The 18,820-nt window shown below is 37.1% G+C and overlaps 1 protein-coding gene across 16 annotated transcripts in view; it reads right to left on the bottom strand.

Annotated features, from left to right (window-relative positions):
- LDLRAD4 (low density lipoprotein receptor class A domain containing 4) overlaps positions 1 to 18,820 on the bottom strand; it is a 638,510-nt gene that overhangs the window by 282,450 nt on the left and 337,240 nt on the right. For all 16 annotated transcript variants that reach the window (XM_044002883.1, XM_044002857.1, XM_044002968.1 and 13 more), the window contains one exon: positions 18,309 to 18,449. In XM_044002883.1, coding sequence (XP_043858818.1) covers positions 18,309 to 18,449 — 141 coding nt within the window. The remainder of the gene's footprint in view (positions 1 to 18,308; positions 18,450 to 18,820) is intronic.

An 18,820-nucleotide genomic window follows, 5' to 3' on the forward strand; every position in this document is an offset into this window, starting at 1 on the left:
ACTCAAGGAGTCTTTCCTTGAGACTCCGTGTTCCTCCAGAATGAATCAGCCTGGGCCCAAAGTAGCTCAGAATCCCTGTTGATCTGTGGGGATGCTAAGGAGACAGGCATGTAATTACAGATTTGAAAACTAAAAATGACCCATCCTGGGGCAGCTAGGTGGCACAGTGGATAGAGCACCGGCCCTGGATTCAGGAGAACCTGACTTCAAATCCAGCCTAAGACACTTAACACTTACTAGCTGTGTGACCCTGGGCAAGTCACTTAACCCCAATTGCCTCACACACAAAAAAATGACCCATCCTTCACAAAGCTGACAAAATAAACCTCTCAAAACACAGATTTGACCTGATTATTCACCAATGAAAAAACCTACAGTGGCTGCCTAGTACAGTCTCCATTAGTAGGCATTTAAAACCCTCTATAGTATGGGTCTAGCCTATCTTTCCAGGTTTATTTCACATCAAGTCTCTTCATCTACTCTACATTCTAGTGAAACTTCTCTCCTCAAACTCAGCATACCATCTCCCTTCTCCATGTATTTGCAAGAGATGTCCTGCATGCCCAAAACGCACTCCATCCTCATTTCTTCCCCTTAGAATCCTTAGCTTAATTCAAAGCTCAGTCTGGGAAAATTATCCTAAAGAAAAATTTTCCTGACCCACCTAATTGTTAGTTCCCTCTCCCTCCTCATATTATATTGCCTTTATTTATCTGTAATAAATGGTATATTCTGCTGCTCCCTTCCCTGCCCCCATCCATGTAAGTTCTCTGACTTCAGTGATCTGGGCTTTTCCTTTTGTCTTTGTATCCTGAGCACCCAGCAAAGTTTCTTGCACTTTAGGTATGAATGAATTCTTTCCAAATCAACTGGTGCTTTTGTAGTCATTGGGAAACAATGGTTTGCCCCAATAGCATGACAGCTACCATAATATTTTAGAAAAAAAAGAGGTACAATACAGAAATTTCTGAAATCATTTTTGTACTTCGCTATTATTTGGTAGACATTTATGATCAGGAAACATGTAACAAGGGAAATTGCATCAGAAAGAAAATTTCCCTCAAAAATAAGGAAACAGCATAAGACCTTCCCAGTCAATGGGCAATAGGAATAGGAAGTATATGATTTAATCTTTGTAGGAGATGAAGCAGGTAGTATTGTATTCCTACAATTTTAAAAGAAAGAAAAGAAGGAAAGGAGAAAGAAAGAGAAAGGAGGGAGGGAGGAAAGAAGGAAGGAAAAAAGAAAGAAAAGAAAGAGAAAGATGAAGAGAGGAAGAAAGATAAAGAGAGAGGGAGGAATGGAGGAAGGAGAGAATGAGGAAGGAAGGAAGAAAAAAGATTTGTAATGTGAAAAATTAGGACAAAACAAATATAATTTATAATAATAATAATATAATGGTATATTAAATATAATATAATAATATAACGATTCTCCTTTGTTCATAAGGAATGTACCCACTCAGATCTAATCTTTCCTCATTCACTATACAATGTTCTCAGATACAAAATAAATGTTTCCTAAAGTCTAAGTAGCAAGCTGTTCTATGCCCTACTTTAAAGAAAGAGCTATGGCTACCACAAAAGTAAAGGTAGGGGCTTTGGTGGAGAGCTTGAAGAAAAGGGATACATTTTGCTAAGACTTGCTACTCTTTCAGAACTAGTAAGGGCAGGGTGTCAGTCTTGAAACAAGACTAGACACAATACCAGTAGTGAAAACCTCTAAGTATTGTTTCATCTAACTGTGGTACATTCGTTTAAAAAATAAGAGCAATACCTGACCTTACCTTATATCCTTCTCAGTCTGGGAAGCTAAAAAGACAAAGATCATTGATTTCCCCCCTCTATTGGTAGTTCTTGGGACATAATGGGAATACATGGAGGACTGGAAAAAAGCATTGCTTAATTCCTGACTTTAAAAAATCAAATGAATAGGTCAGTGTTTAATTTCAGATATAAATAATGCAAGTATCATGCACAAGAGATTATATCAGTAGTACAAGCCCCATGGGAGTCAACCCTCCCTTTGCAATAATTATATGATGACTTTAAAACCCAGCTTTAGTTTAGCTGTTATTTAATGATAGGTGCTTCCCAGCAATATTGCATGCAGTTGACATATCACTTTTTAAATAAAAGCAAAATAGAGTGACACAACTAATGACCGTTCAGTCAAAGAAGTCTTTTTTTCTTTTTTTTTTTCTTTTTTGGCAGTCATAGAATCATTCATCTCAGACTTGCTGAACACAATTACAAGCATCCCAACTCATTATATTCTTTCTCTTCAGTGAGTTACCAAGTTCCCTCTACATTCTGATGGTGACACTAACATCCTCTCTTCCCCTGACTTTTGGTTAAATTTAGGTTGTGAGTACAGTAAATAGGGGCTAGGGCTCATCCTGAGTTCCATGTCTTACTTATAAGTTACTGGATCCTAGTAAAAAATGACCTCTAAGAATGATAAAAATGGTCTTCAGGCCACAACAAGCAAGGATCCTACAAAAGTTGTATCCAAATCATTGCAGTGACTCCTATCTCAAGAAGAGTATAGGCAGAGCGGGCTGAAATGGAAGTCTGACTTCTGAAAATTTTCAACAGGAGAAAATAAAGCAAACTAAGTGAATGCTCCCAAAGTGCGGGGGGGGGGGGGGTGGAGGGGATCCTGGAAATGAGTATCCTAGGCAAGGCATTTTCCACCTAGTATAGCTGCTGTGCTTATCACTATGCAGAACATATTCTGGTCATTCAATAGGTTTACATTCTCATTTAAATGCCACATGACAATTTCCTTCCTCTTTACCCTACTTCTTCCCCATCCCTTCCAAGTACCATAATCTCGAATTAAATCATTCTGCAATTTGTAGAAGTGTACAGCTGGAATCAATAGTGTTATCATACTACAACCACCCTCCCTTCACTCTTTCTCTAATGCCTAATAATAGTCAAGTTTTAGCTGAAATTGATATTGACCTATTATCAGTAACAGAGGGCCTTTTTTTTCCTCTTAACACTTCCCTCCCTATACAATCTCCCCAATCCACCCCTTGTGTCTCCCCCAGGAAGCAGGATCTGCATTGATTGCTATCTGATTAGGGGAGAGCTTGCCCTGACTTTTCCCAGTTACTTAAGCCAGCGTCTCATTGCTTGTCCTTAGAGACCACAGCTTCACTCAGGCAGAGAGCGTCTAGACAGTATTCATGATCCATCTGTCTGGCACAGCCTGGCTGATGGCAAACTCTATTAGAACTGAAACAATTTTTCCCTCCTCCTCCTCCCGTCCTCTTTCCCTTTGCGAAGCAGTAATCTGACACTGAAAATTACTATCATTGTTGCAATTCTCAAAATAGCAGTGCCAGACTTTCATTAACATCCACGCTAGACTACTAAATATTTAAAGAACTGGATAAATTTCACCTGAAGTGGGACAGCCCAGCACACATGAAAGCAGAAACAGAATCAAAATGTAAATCCACGAGGTTGTTTTTTATCTACGTAAATGTAGTATCTCGGTAGGTGGAAGCAATGCCTAAGGTTTATTGAAACTTTCTGCTATTTATTCTTTTCCTTTGTTCATTTCTAAAGGCAGAATTACTGTGAAAGACCCTACAGCTTCTAATTTACCAGGAAAACAGTTCGAAGCAACAAACAAAAGAAGGGAGGAAAAAAAAGCAAAACACAATCTTTCACCTCAAAACCCCAAAACGACAATAAAAAGCCCAAACCATGTTGCAAACTCTACTTGGCATCAACCTACCCACACAAAAGTGTCAGTTGCCACTGACAACTCTGTAACCTGATAAGGACATAAGTTCCCTGAGACAAGAAAGATACATATTTTGATCATGTTCTTAATACTATCTTGGATCATTTTCACACAAGTCAATAATTGTTTTGCCCCAATTTCCCCACCCTCCTTCCTCCATTAGTATTTTTCAAGACTTTGTCCAGAGCATGTACAAAGCACTGAGTAGTGGTCCAGTTCAATGTTTGATGTAAAAATCTTCACCAAGGCAAGCTAAAATTAAATATTTGAAACCACTAAAAAGGGTAAGACTCCTCAAAAGCATTCTGGGGCAATATCACCTGTGTGGTATCATTGTCCCTGTGTGAACTGCAACCTCTTATTGTACATTCTCTAACGGAATTGTAAATTGTAATTTTTTTAGTGCCTTGGACCCTGTGGGCAATCTCGTGAAGGCTATGGAATCCTCCTCAGAGTAGGTTTACAAAAGACGCCAATTATTTTGAAATACAGTTATCAAAATACTTTTATTTAAACTCAGGCTAAAAACTTCTGCAAGTCTACAAGGCAGCTAGGTAGCATGATGGATAGAGCACTGGACTTAGAATCAGTAATAACTGAGTTCAAAAGTAGCCTCAGACATTTACTAGGTGTGTGTCCCTGGACAAATCATTTAACTTCTGTATGCCTCAGGTTCCTTGTTTATACAACAGGAATAATAATAGCACTCATTTTACTAGATCGTTGCAAGGATTAACTGAGATAGCATATGGAAAGTGGTGTGCAGCTCTTATAGAATTGTATAAATTCCAGTTGTTGTTAGTATTCATATAAAGTGTTCTGAAATACCATTGTAAAAAAACCAAAAAACAAAAACAAAAAAAACAGGAGAGCACCTCTACAAAGAATAAGCAAGAAGCTTCCGAAAACTGAGAGGAAATTTAAAAATCCATTATATGGAAAACCAAAAAGGACTAAAAGTTCAACTTTGGACCTCTGAGATATAAAAGGCCATCTGAGGTGACTTTGGGTCTATACTAGAAAGAACTAGCCAACCATCAGAGGAGAACATTGAGGAACCAATCAGTGTAGCTACAATGGATGCCTAACCCTAAAGCAGCCTGAGATCCAAGAATCATTTTTCAATGTCCAGTTCACAAGGCAGGAGAAAACCAAGATTATCACTTTCTGTGCACCACTGAGGAAATAACTTGTGATAAGGGAAATATTCCTTACACAGTATATACTTGTTTTCTAGGTCACCATATAAGCATACTGTTGTATCTTTTCTCCATGTATCCTGCAAACACTAAAGATATGAACTTTCAAAACCATGAATTTCCATTATGGATAATAAATAATATTCTCCCACCTCTCTCAAGGGAAAAAAACCCACTATACTATTTCTATGGGTGTGGGGAGAATGCATTATAAGTTCCAACTTGCTGCTCAGGACACTGGAAATACATTTATCCACCACCTCTTTTGTGTACAACTCAGCTGGGGCATCCATTGGCCACCCAGAGAAACAGTAAAGGGGTATTTGTGAAATATATCTTAATTTTTAGGTTTCTTGAGGGTTTTTCCTCCCTCCATTATGTGATAAAATAATGGAATTTGGGAGATGCCCAGGGGCCCCACCTGATTGATTTAGTATTGTTTGAATTGGGTGAGATTGAGAAACTGACTAAGAACCTATTAAGGATGATTGGATGGAGGGCACACCTGGCCAGCCTTGAGTGACGTGTTGGTGTACTACTGACGTCAGTGAGAGACCACTCTCAACCAACCAGCTTGAAGGACCTCCCCTTTGGGGGAGGGAGAGAGAAACTAGGAAGTGGATGCTTGATCATAGAAGAACTCTTTTTTTGGTGAGCTTCAGAGCGTACCTGAGAGGGACTACACAGCTGACTCTCATTAAAACTATGGACCCCAGCATTTGTGGAAGTGAGGCCAGCTCTTTGAGCTAGATGAGCTGGAAGCAAGTCTGGGGTTTGAGTCAGTCTTTTCTAGAAACAGGGAGCTTATTCGTTTTCTCTTCCCTATTCCCTTTCTCATTGTCCCTGGCTTTATTAACTTCACCTCTGTTGTAACTTTTGTTCCCATTAATAAAACCTGGTTTGTTTGTGGAAAAGAGGATGTTAATCTCCTTTCTTATTAGTCTGGGAGAAATAACTAAAAAAGGTAGTTTGGGAGGGAGGAAACTTTGGACCTAGAGGTCTCATTATTTTCTGAACCCCAATATTGGTGAGCCACCCAATTAACTCTCCCCATAATAAATTTGGCCCTTACAATTATATGGTGCTAACCAATCACTCATAATTATATATGTATAGTCATAGATATAGATGTGTTCATGTGTATATGTGGGTATGTATATGTTTGTTACTCAGAGAGTATCTGTATTAAATTCATTTAAAATTGGGTACTGGACTAGCATGCAGAGTTGGTTACCACTTATATAATCAACTAACTTCTTTGCTACAGCTTATATGGTCTAGCCCTTCAAAATATAATTATCATGTTTTTAAAGGCATGGGTATCCAAACTTACATTGTAACTGACATGCACCTCTTTGACCTTATTACCTCAACTGTATTATGTTTGAGTTAGACTGTCTGACATCTAAGTCTCATTCCTATCACTTAATCCCCTGATCCTAAATTGACAGATAAAATTTATGTTTTATTTTTCTCATCCATGATCATCCAGTGGTTTGCTGTTCAGGCTGCCAGGACTAAAACATATACCTTTATAATCCAATTCTTGGACAACAGAACCACATGAAGGAAATTATTTTTCAATCACTCATAGACCTAAGCTTTCCCAGTGCCTATGGTTTATAAATAGGTAACCCTTAAAGTGGGCAAGGGAAGAGTGGAAAGGGATCTAGGAGTATATCAACCAAATAACCTTGGGGCAAAAGAATTTTCTTCAAAAATACCAAATTAACCAGTTGGCTTAATTAGCAGTGTCATCACTAGGCACAGAACCTTTGATGCTTTAGTTTTATGGAGTCAGATACAGGGTAAAGAGCAGTTCACTATACAGTGAGAGTCTGCCCAACTCTGACTGTTTCCCCAAAGATGAACCCTTTTAGTTAACTGGAGATGCCCCTGAAGTGGAAAGTGAAAAGTCATTCCAAGTGACTGTTGGCTTATTTTCAACTGCTGGGTTACTCTTAAGGCCAAGTGGTACAAATACCTTAGTAATGATTACTTAAGAAAGACCTAGTACTGCCAAGCTTTTCAAAGTACATAGTCCTAGAGAGTCACATAAACTACTAAATTGTTTCTTTGGAAAAATCAGAGAAACTGTGCTCTCTCTCCTCACAGAGATCTAGCAAAAGGCCTTGGAAATAACAGGGTAATAGGAAAGATTCCAGCTTAACAGTAATGGCAAGGAAACAAGACCATTAAATGAAAGATGGCTAGCTCTGCTATGAGAAAAGAGTTAAGACACAGTAAAAGATGGGAACTGTGCCTATCTTCCAACACGACATACCAACTATCATTTTATTTTCTTACTATTTAAGAGATGCACAATAATTGTGACTGCTCATATCTTTACTGATCCAGCCAACTTTTTAAGCCTATATGATTTTGCCCCAGATGAGATTTTCTATTCACTTTCTCTCATTTTCATCACCCCATTGTTGTCCTAACTTGACCTCACCAGGTCAAGCTCAAGTCTCACCTACTCCAAGAAGACTTTTTTCTCTACTCAATTCAGCCTACAGTAATCTCCTCCCCTGAAATCCAGAAAAATGGGCACTTGCTCATACCATCTTGTTATACTGCAGATATCCTCTTATATTGTCATTTCCTTATTGCTATATGCCTTATCTAGACAAGAACTATCTAATACTGCTTTGTACCTGTCCATGGCATGTACTACTGAACAGTGTCTACAATATGGACTTAATATCAACTCAAAAAAGAGCTCAACAGGAAACATCTGAATTTGGTTTGGGGGCGGGGTGCTTATAAAGAGCTGTCATCTGAACCTGATGGAATTCTTCCACTTCCACAGAGAGATGCATAAAATGAGACTCCTTTTTTAATGAAGTCAATTCAAAGGCAGGTTAGTCCAAAGCCATCCATCCATACAAATATGCCTTCTGGTCCAATAGCATATTAAACCAGCCTCAGTGAACTAAAGAAAAACAAGAGATTTTCCTAATTATAAGTAGGCAAACCTGAACATTTTAGTAAAGAAAATAAATAGGTGAGAGAACACAAGAGCTTTGTCTCAGTCAAGATGATATTCCTAAGGGGAAAGGAGGAGGTAAGAATGGCAACATCAGGCATGAACTTTTTTTTAAATTATCCACTTTAATTCATGTTAAACTTTGCAAATATCAAATGAAAGAGTAAGATGTAGTTGAAAAAGATATCTGAGCTATAGTGCATATATCTAAAGCCAACAACACAGAGAAAATTGATTCTAGCTCATCTGGAAAGCTATAAAATTCCTACCTTGGCTTGTGCTAAGTAAAATAAAATGACATAGAGATAGATATTCTCTCTAGTTAGTAATAAAATGGACAAAGTTAACTAATCAGTCCTCTCTCTTGTTCCAAGAGGACAGTAGAATTCTTTCACTTGCTGTTATAGGAGGAAAAGTAAAACATAGATTCTTCCTCTAAAGTATGACACTTAAATTTAGTAATTTCTGTGACATTTAAGATTTAATATAGAAGGTAGAGCCAAGATTGCAGAGTAAATGAAGGGACTACCTGAGCTCTCCCAAATTCCCCTCCAAACAACTTTAAAATAATGTCTCAAATAGAATTCTGTAGCAGCAGACCCAACAAAAGGTTGGGATAAAATAATTTTTCACCCCAATACAACTTAAAGGGTCAACAGGAAAGGTCTGTCTTACTGGGCTTGTGGTCTAGCCTGGAGTACTGTGCAGCACAGGCCACAACCCAGAAAACCAGCAGCAAGCCTTGGAGGTAGATGGAGCAGCAGTAATAACAGCTTTAGAAACTCATAACCCACAGATGGTCAAGGCAGGTCAGATAATTAATCAGAAGAAGATTACAGGGGACCCCTTGCTGGTACTGGATACAGGATTCTCACACACTGCCTATACACAGTTCTAGATTGCAGTCTCAGAGTAAAGACAAGCATAAGCATTGTTGAGGTTCCAAAGGAACAGAAGCCCTGGTCATACTTAATGAGTAGAGAAGAGAGTTTGTGGTTGCTCACAAGGGAACAGGGGCCAGAATCACATTTCCAAGGACATAATAAGAAATAGCATTTGTGGCCACAGGGGAGTAGGGTCCCTGGTTACAGTTCCAGGAGAAAAAAAGAGTGCTTGTGGATAGACCAGAGCACAGTCCAGGAGAGCAGTAACCATACTGCTCCTTAGATCATACCAGCTTGGAAGAACCAAAAACTTACAAGGCCCACAGAACTAGCTCTGAAAATAGCACAAAAAACCTTAACATTAGGACAGTGCTCGCTCCACCATGGGAACAAAGTCCAACTTTAATATAAAGTTAAAAGACAAAAAATAGGCTAGAAATGAGTAAACAAAGAACCTGACCACTGAAAGTTACTATAGTGACAGTAAAAATCGAGACACAAACTTAGAAGACAATGACATCAAAACAGCTACATTCAAAACCTCAAAGAAAAAATGAGTTGGATACAAGCCCTAAAATAATTCCTGGAAGAACTCAAAAAGGATTTTAAAAATCAAATAAGAATAGTGGAGGAAAATGAGAGTGATGCAAGAATATAATGAAAAGACAGCCAACAGTTTGGTAAAAGAGGCACAAAAAAATACTGAAGGAACTAATACCTTAAAAACCAGAATTGAGCAATGGTAAAAGAGGACCAAAAGTCTACTGAAGAGAAGAATTCCTTAAAAAGCAGAATTGGTCAAATGGAAAAAGTGGCACAAAACTTCACTGAAGCAAAAAATTCCTTAAAAAGTAGAACTGGCCAAATGGAAGAAAAGGTATGAAAATTCATTGAAGCAAAGAATTCCTTAAAATGTAGAACTGGCCAAATGGAAAAAAAGGTACAAAAATTCACTGAAGAAAACAATTCCTTAAACATTAGAATTGGGCAAGTGGCAGCTATTGATTCAATGAGACATCAAGAAACAATAAAAACAAAATCACAAGAATGAAAAAAATGGGAGAAAATATGAACCACCTCACTGGAAAAACAATTGATTTAAAAATAGATCCAGGAAAAATAATTTAAGAATTATTAGACTACCTGAAAGCCATGATTTTAAAAAAGCCTAGATACCATATTTCAATAAATTTATTTTTAAAAATCTTCCCTGATATCCTAGAACAAGAGCGTAAAATAGAAATGAAAATAATCCACCAATCTCCTCCTGAAAGAAATCCCAAAATTGAAACTCCTGAGAATATTATAGCAATATTCCAGAATTCCCAGGTCAAATAAAAAATGTTTCAAGCAACCAGACAGAAAAATTTAAATATCATGGTGCCACAGTCAGGATAACACAAGATTTAGCAGCTTCTACATTGAAATTATAATGAAGTAATGTCAGTACTAAAAACATACCCATCAAATGGTATAACATCCAAATTCTTTTTTTCCCCTTTTTTAGTGAGGCAATGAAGGTTACGTGACTTGTCCAGGGTCACACAGCTAGTGTCTAGTGTCAAGTGTCTGTGGCTGGATTTGAACTCAGGTACTCCTGAATCAAGGGCCGGTGCTTTATCCACTGTGCCACCTAGCCACCCCCTACATCCAAATTCTTAAAGAAGAAGTTAAATGAGTTACAGGATGAAATAGATAGCACAATTAAACTAGTGGGAAACCTCAACTATCACCTCTCAGAACTAGATAAATCTAACCAAACAATGAACAAGAAAGAAATAAAGGAGTTCAGTAGAATTTTAGAAAAGTTCGATATGATAGATCTCTGGAGAAAACTGAATGAAAATAAAAAAGAATATACCTTTTTTCAGCTATATATGGCACCTTCACAAAAAATTAACTATTAGGACATAAGAACTGCAAAACCAAATAAAGAAAGGCACAAATATTAAATGCATCCTTTTCAGATAAAAATTCATGAATTAAAAATTAATTAGAAAATATTCTAATTCTAAAGAATAAGTGAGTCAAAGAAAACTATAGAAACAATTTCATTAAAGAGAATGACACCAATGGGACAACATACCAAAATTTATGGGATATATCCAATAGTATTTATGGGGAAATTTATGTCTCTAAATGTTTACATCAGTAAAACAGAGAAAGAACAGATCCATGAATTAGATATGCAACTAAAAAAGAACCTAGAAAAAGAACAAATTAAAAATTGCCAATTAAACACCAAATAGGAAATCCTTAAAAATCAACTGGGAGATTAATAAAATTTAATGGAACCATTAAACTAATAAATAAATAAAACTAGGAATTGATTTTATGTAAAAAAAACAATAAAATAGATAAACCATTGGTTAATTAGATTTTTAAAAAGAAGAAAACAAAATTACAAGTATAAAAATGAAAAAGGTGTATTTATCACCAATGAACTTTAGAAATTAAAGCAATCTAAGAGTTATTTTGCTCACATGAACTGATGCTGAGTGAGATGAGCAGAACCAGGAGAACATTGTACATAGTATCAACAACATTGTGTGTTGATCAACTGTGATAGACTTGACTCTTCTCAGCAATACAATGGTTCAAGATAGTTCCAAAGGACTCATGATGGAAAATTATCTCCAAATCCAGAAAAAAACAACTATGGAATCTAGATGCAGATTGAACCATACTATTTCTATTTTGTTTTTCTTTTTCTTTTTTGAGGTTTTTCCTTTTTGATCTGATTCTTCTTTCACAGCATGACTAACGTAGAAATATGTTTAATGTGATTGTGTATATATATATATATATATATATATATATATACACATACACATACACAACCTATATCAGATTGGTTGCTGTGTTGGGATGGGGGGAGAGAGGGAGAAAAATTTGAAACTAGAAATCTTATAAAAACAAATGTTGAAAACTATCTCTACAGATAACTGGAAAACAATAAAATACTTTTATGGAAATTTTTAAAAACAGAGTCATTTTGCTCAATTATACTCCAGTAAAACTGACAATCTAAGTGAAATGGATGAATATTTACCAAAAAAACTGCCCAGGTTAACAGAAGAGAAAATACAATATTTAAAAAACCCTGACTTAGAAAAAGAAATTCAACAAGCCATCAATGAGATCCCTAAGAAAAAATCACCAGGATCAAATGGATTCACAAGTGAATTTTACCAAACATTTAAAGAACAATTAACTTCAATACTATATAAATTATTTTGGAAAATAGACCAAGAAGGAGTCCTACCAAATTCCCTTTATGACACAAATATAATCCTGATACCTAAACCAGGAAGAGCAAAAACAGAGAAAGAAAACTACAATTCCTCTAATAAATATTGATTTAAAATTTTTTTTTTTTAGTGAGGCAATTGGGGTCAAGTGACTTGCCCAGGGTCACACAGCCAGTAAGTGTCAAGTGTCTGAGGCCGGATTTGAACTCAGGTACTCCTGACTCCAGGGCCGGTGCTCTATCCACTGCGCCACCTAGCTGCCCCGATTTTAAAATTTTAAATAAAATACTAGCCAGGAGATATATTAGTCATATATTAGTCAAATTAGTCATTCCCCAATTGAAAAATAGTCAAAAGATATGAAGAGGAAATTTTCAGAAGAAATCAAAGCTATCCCTAGTCATATGAAAAAATGCTCTAAATCACTATTGATTAGAGAAATGCAAATTAAAACAACTCTGAGGTACCACCTCATACCTATCAGATTGGCTAATATAACAGAAAAGGAAAATAACAGATGTTGATGAAAATATAGAAAAATTGGAACACTAATGCATTGTTGGAGTGGTGAACTGATCCAACCATTGTGGAGAGCAATTTAGAACTATATCCAAAGGGCTATTAAACAATGCATAGCTTTTGACCCAGAAATACTATTACTAGGTCTGTATCCCAAAGAGATCAAAGGAAAAGGAAAAGGAACTATCTGTAGAAACATATTTATAGCTACTCTCTTCATTGTGGCAAAGAATTGGAAATTGAGGGGATGCCCATCAATTGGGAAATAGCTGAACAAGCTGTGGCATATGATTGTAATGGAGTATGACTGTGCCAATAAGAAATGATGAGCAGGATGCTTTTAGAAAAACTTGGGAAGATTTATATTGAACTGATGGAAAGTGAAGTGAACAGAACCAGGAGAATATGGTACGCAGTAATAGCAATACTCTGATATGATCAACTGGGAATGACCTAGCTATTCTCAACAATACAATGAGCCAAGATGATTCCAAAGGACTTATGATGAAAAATGCTATACACCTCCAAAGAAAACACTGAGGTAGTCTGAATAAAAAACAAAGCATATGTTTTTAAACTTTGGGTTTTTGGCCTATTTTCTTTTGCAACATGGCTAATATGAAAATGTTTTACATGGCTGCACATATATAATCTATAGCAAATTGCTTGCCTTGTCAGGGAGAGAGTAGTGGAAAGAGGTTGGGAGGGAGGGAGAGAATTTAGAGCTCAAAAAAAATTAAAAACAAACTCTAAAAATTGTTTTTACATGAAACTGAGAAAAAAGAAAATAAAAGTGGCAAGAAAGGGGAATATTGTTATTATAACTAATCCAACATGAAATGCATACTGTCCATCTGTTACCCCAAATGAGTTTGTACATTCATTCAAAATGCCATGTTATTTTATCAAAGAAGGCACGTTTGCTACAAATGCATAAAGCTTGTGACACAGCCACAGCTTGTTAAGTGAATCCTGCTTTGTTCTGTAACCTTACCTGGTGGAGTTCATGGGGAGAGGGCAGAGAAGGGAAGGAATGGAAGAGAATATTCATCTCATATTAAATCAATGCCAAAGTTTAATTTTCAGTTCTTGGCCATGCACATTTTCACAAAACTGAAATGACTGATCCACCTATTTATCAACAAGCAGGCACAGTTGCAGGCAGCCTAAATCCTCAACCTAAGCAGAACTGACACTTTCAAAGGGTCTCATAGCTCAAAGAGCAAATCATTTATGAGAAATTCAGAAATTAAAGTGACCCTCAAGTAACAGACTCTGCCCCTGTGTGGAGTCCCTGGTTGCTATGGAAAATAATGAAAATGGTAGCATCAGTACCAAGAGCTCTCCTATGAAGGGTATTCAGAGGTAGCTGGATTATGTGGCCTGGCCAGGCTTAATTTTACATGAATCCAAAGAACAGTGAGAGTCACAAACTCTAATTCTCAATATATAGTACAAGAGGTCACAAATTTGAATTCTCCAAATTTTGAAAATTATTTTATTACCTAAAGAACCTAACCTTTGACTCCTGAACCCATAACCATGCCTCCCACAGACCTTGATGGCACTCCTAATTTTAGATCTAGTTTCCTTTTTGAACAATGCTATTTTCCTCTGATTCGTTCAGTTTCCGTACCTAAAATCAATCCCAGCTACTTACTTTGAGGTTTTGACATTGCGACCTCATAGCATCATAAATCTAGAGCAAAAAGGGCTAACGGGGGGGGGGGGGGCAGCTAGGTGGTGCAGTAGATAGAGCACTGGCCCTGGAGTCAGGAGGACCTGAGTTCAAATCCGGCCTCAGACACTTAACACTTACTAGCTGTGTGACCCTGGGCAAGTCACTTAACCCCAATTGCCTCACTAAAAAAAAAAAAAAAAAGAAAACAAAAGGGCTAACAGGTGACATCTAATCCAACCCCCGCATTTTTACAGATAAGGAAGCTGAGGCCTGGGGAGATTCAGTGACACCCCTGGCCAATGACTCATTAGATTGCTCAAATTAACATTCTTTCCCCACCCTTACCCCATAGCTTGTCCAAGAATATCCCAGCTGAAACCTCTTCCTTGGTCCTCAAGGCATTGATTGGTAAGGACCACAGAACTCACCAAACCACAGTTTCTGTTGGTTACTAGGCCTGGGAAGAACAAAACATACTTTCGGAAAGCCAGTGGATATGGAAAGGCTGACCGGCTTAGAGACGACTGGCTTCAAATGACAAGCAACTGACTTTAATTACATTCCATTAAAACACTATCAGGGAAAAAAAATAGGAAGAATGTAATCAACAATCTCCAGGTCAATTCCTTTTTGGATATGTTTGTCTTAGAAAATTCTTGTTATACAAAAAGAAGCCCTAAAATTTAGTCATAACAAAAATAAATCACAGTTTCCAAAACAATAATTCAACTACCAAGAAAAGTTCCCTGTACCACACTGGGACATCATAAATTGCTACCTATACGATGCTGGTTTCCTAGAATTTCCTAATCTTAAAGTTGGAAGGCCCTTTAGAGGTCACCTTGCACAATCTACTAAAAAAAAGTAAGCCACAATCAGTGTTTTCTCTTGGTTTCATAAGTATTCAGCAAGTATCCCTTGAAGTGCCAAGTATTATGCCAGGTGCTGGAGATAGCAAGACAAAGCCTGAAGTAATCCTTGCTCTCATTCCACTTCATGACCATATATAGGTAAGTACAAAACAGTAATTGCTGGGAGTGTGGGGAGAACACTAATGGTTGGAGTGTTGAGGAGGAAGAACATGAAATGAAACTTGAAGGGAGTTAGGAATTCTAAGTGGTGCAGGTGAGGGGAGAGCATTCCAGACGTGGGGGAACCACGTGTATGAAGGCTTGGAGGAAGGGGGTGAATTGGAATGAAAATGTATGGCTGGTCTGACTGGAATATAGAATGCAAAAAGGGAAGGAACAGGAAATAAATCTGGAAAAGGAGGCTGAAGATAACCCTGTGAAGCACTAGAAATGCCACACAACACGGCTTATATATTTTAGTCTTGAGGAAATATAGTGACCTAAAAGAGAAAGAGTTCTGGTTAGCATTGATTGGAATAGCAAGGTCTGGACGTGCCAAATTTTCTATAAAATTCCCCAACTGAATTAATTTGGCTATAGGGTCTATAATACTAGGGGGTAAATTCATTTGTCATTTAAAAACTACAATAGACTCATTTAATTGCTAAAATGACATTTAAATTTTGCACTTTTAAAAATGTACTATGGATGTAGTCTAAGAATGGAGAAGGAAGAATGATGTAGGAAAAAGGGAGGAAAAAAGGAAGAAAAAAGGATATGTACTAATAAAAAAGATTGTAGTTTGATAACAGTGATATTATCATTTTAATTAATTGTATGTTCATCTAAAATAAAATCTATTTGAAATATAATTTAAAATAACAGATGGCCAAGTATGCTTTTCTCCTTCCTTCCTATTAAGAAAGAGTTTAAGCAGGATACTAAGTATGCACTAGTCACATTGATCCTCTGAATATTTCAAAGCCTCCACAGTGAAATCCATAGCAATTGCAAAAGAAATTATTCTAAATATCCACAAGGGGAGTAGATGAAAAAGGCAGTTACTCAGTCAGTAACATGCAACTAGACAGGCAGTTACTGCAGAGTTAAGAAGGCCTGAATTAACATCCCACCTCTGACAAGAACTGGCTACATGACCCTGGACAAGATACAAAACTACTCAATGATTTCATCAACTCCTATAAGGTGCAGAGAACATGCTGACCTTCATTTGTCGAGGGAGTGTCCTCATCTGTGAATTCCCTACATCAATGAAATCACAGACCCACATCTCTATATGTGTGTGTTTGTTAAAACACACTACAAATACATTTCTATTGTACGTGTTACAAATGGATTATGAGCTCGACTAAAAAATAAATAAGGGGTTGTCAGACTTCATTGAGTTGAGATAGTATTTTCAATGACCTCAAGACACATACTATAATATAAGTTCATCTCTACCATCAATATCTTCCTGGTTATACAGAAGAAGCAGATGTAGCTCCCTAGATTACTGGGTGGATCTTCCATGATCCATGTTGGAATAGGGCAAGCTCTTTCACCATAACACAAACCAAACCACTCTGAATTAATGTCCTCCAGGCCTCACCATCAACCCTGCATCTGTGCCTTCAATAACACTGGGCACTATCATCTAGTGTCATGATGCAACATAAAAGGTCCTGGACCTTGCCATTCATCCTGTCACTGTAACATTAGGATTTCTGGGCTGTGACATTCTCCCAACAGCTGGATTATTTTGTGTTACCTCCCCCAATTAAGGGAGTTTGAGCTACTGGAGAGCAGGGGACTCTATTTTTCTATCTTGTATTCTCAGCACTTAACACAGTGCTTGGCACCTGATAAACACGTCATACTGATTTTACCCTCAATACATTACAAAAGCCCATCATAAAGAATAGAAACAACCAGAAAGTCTGACCATACACTAAGAAAACATATAAGCAACATTAAATAAACTTTTCAAATGACAGAGATGTGTCCCACTTTGAGAAAACCCAATATGAAGAAATACAAATGCATGTAATAAATACATTTGGGGACTCATATGCCCAACAATAATGCTCTTACATATGAATCATAAATAAGGTGCTTTAAACTGTATAGATTTTTCTGAATTTTTTAAAGCCCCAAGTAAATTTACAATGTACTACACAGTAACTTTTTTGCCTCTTCTTTTTTGTCATTGGTAGCATTAATATGTAATTTCAGTAGCAAAACCAAAGAAAGTTCTGTCTCCAGTGTCACTTCTCCAAATAATATCAATAGGCAAGTTTAAATTAGGGAAAACTCCAAGTACAGCATGAATTTATTTCAAAATGAAAATCATGTGAAAAGACTTAGTGATATATATGGTATTCTTGGAACATGCATTTCAAAAAGATTCTCATCCCAAAGGCCAAGTCATTTGAAATAAGGAAACACAGAGAACAATGTAATCATTCTTTCTAAAATCCTTAGAGATTTTTAGCTATGTTTCAAAAATGTCTTCTTTCTCCTTCTCTTCATATGGAATTAAAGAACCTTAGGCTGTGGCCACTGTTTTCATCTTCAAAAAATGCTTAATGGCCCAATGGGATGAAACAGGGAGAAGGAATCACAAGCCAAGAAGGCCTCATTCATTGTCTTTCTTACAAACAGAAAAATCACTATTCATTCCGCCTCTTGTTACAAGTTTGCTGATTTGTGGAGTTTTCAAAATTATCTGGTATACTATTTAATCCACTGAAATGTATGGAGTTTTAGGAACATCATTATTTGCTTTGACTATTTACAGATTCTTTGCAAATAATGCTATTTATAATTTCTGAAGGGCTGGCATGAAAAAACAACGAATCTACAAATAATTGCTTTTGAAAGAACTAGAAATTAAAACGAAATTTACCCAAAAGTTTCCCGGATAAATTCTGAAAGTCTGCTATAAGACACAGTGCCACTGACCATCTCTGAAAACAGAATTTCACCTTTTTAATACCATCACCAAGAAAATCACTTACTCTCCAAAGACACAAATCACTTCCTGTTACCTTAAAGCACCATTCCTTCAATGTGCTGGCTCATCACTCACTATCTCCAATCTCTCCAAACGCCCTCACAATCAATCTCACCAAGGTGCACCGAACAAATTCAGAAAGAAGGAAGCACTTACAGTTGAAGATACCAGGAGGAGGATGTTCGGTTACCAGCAGACAATTCTCTTCATCACTGTTATCCCCACAATCGTTCTGTTGGTTACAGACCAAGGAGCCAAGATACAAGCATTTACCACTGGTGCAGGTGAATTTGCACTCTGTAAAGAGAGGACATGAATAAAGACAGTCAGTCCTGAGTTTTTTCCTCTGAGTCATGAAAAATTGATTTGGTGATTGAGCCTGTCTGGAGGCATCAAGGAAACATGCATCCTCCACCTGGCCACAGTCTGTATCGAAGTCCTTTCTGCAAACCCCACAGGGTAGTACAATTTGCTCATTTCTCAGTCGCACTTGGCTTCCATAAATTTCTGAGGAAATAGTACTAACACAGTCACACAGGGGCAGCCTTTTCTTTTTTGGTCCTATACACTTCCCAGGCCTAGGTTGGTGCTATGGAGATTTACTTTCTGTTTAAAAACATCTTTGATTGCCTTGCCTCTAATGATAGGGAAAACCTGTGTATTATTTG

The sequence above is a fragment of the Dromiciops gliroides genome, chromosome 1 (genome assembly GCF_019393635.1).
Source record: "Dromiciops gliroides isolate mDroGli1 chromosome 1, mDroGli1.pri, whole genome shotgun sequence".
NCBI classification, from domain to species: Eukaryota; Metazoa; Chordata; class Mammalia; order Microbiotheria; family Microbiotheriidae; genus Dromiciops; species Dromiciops gliroides.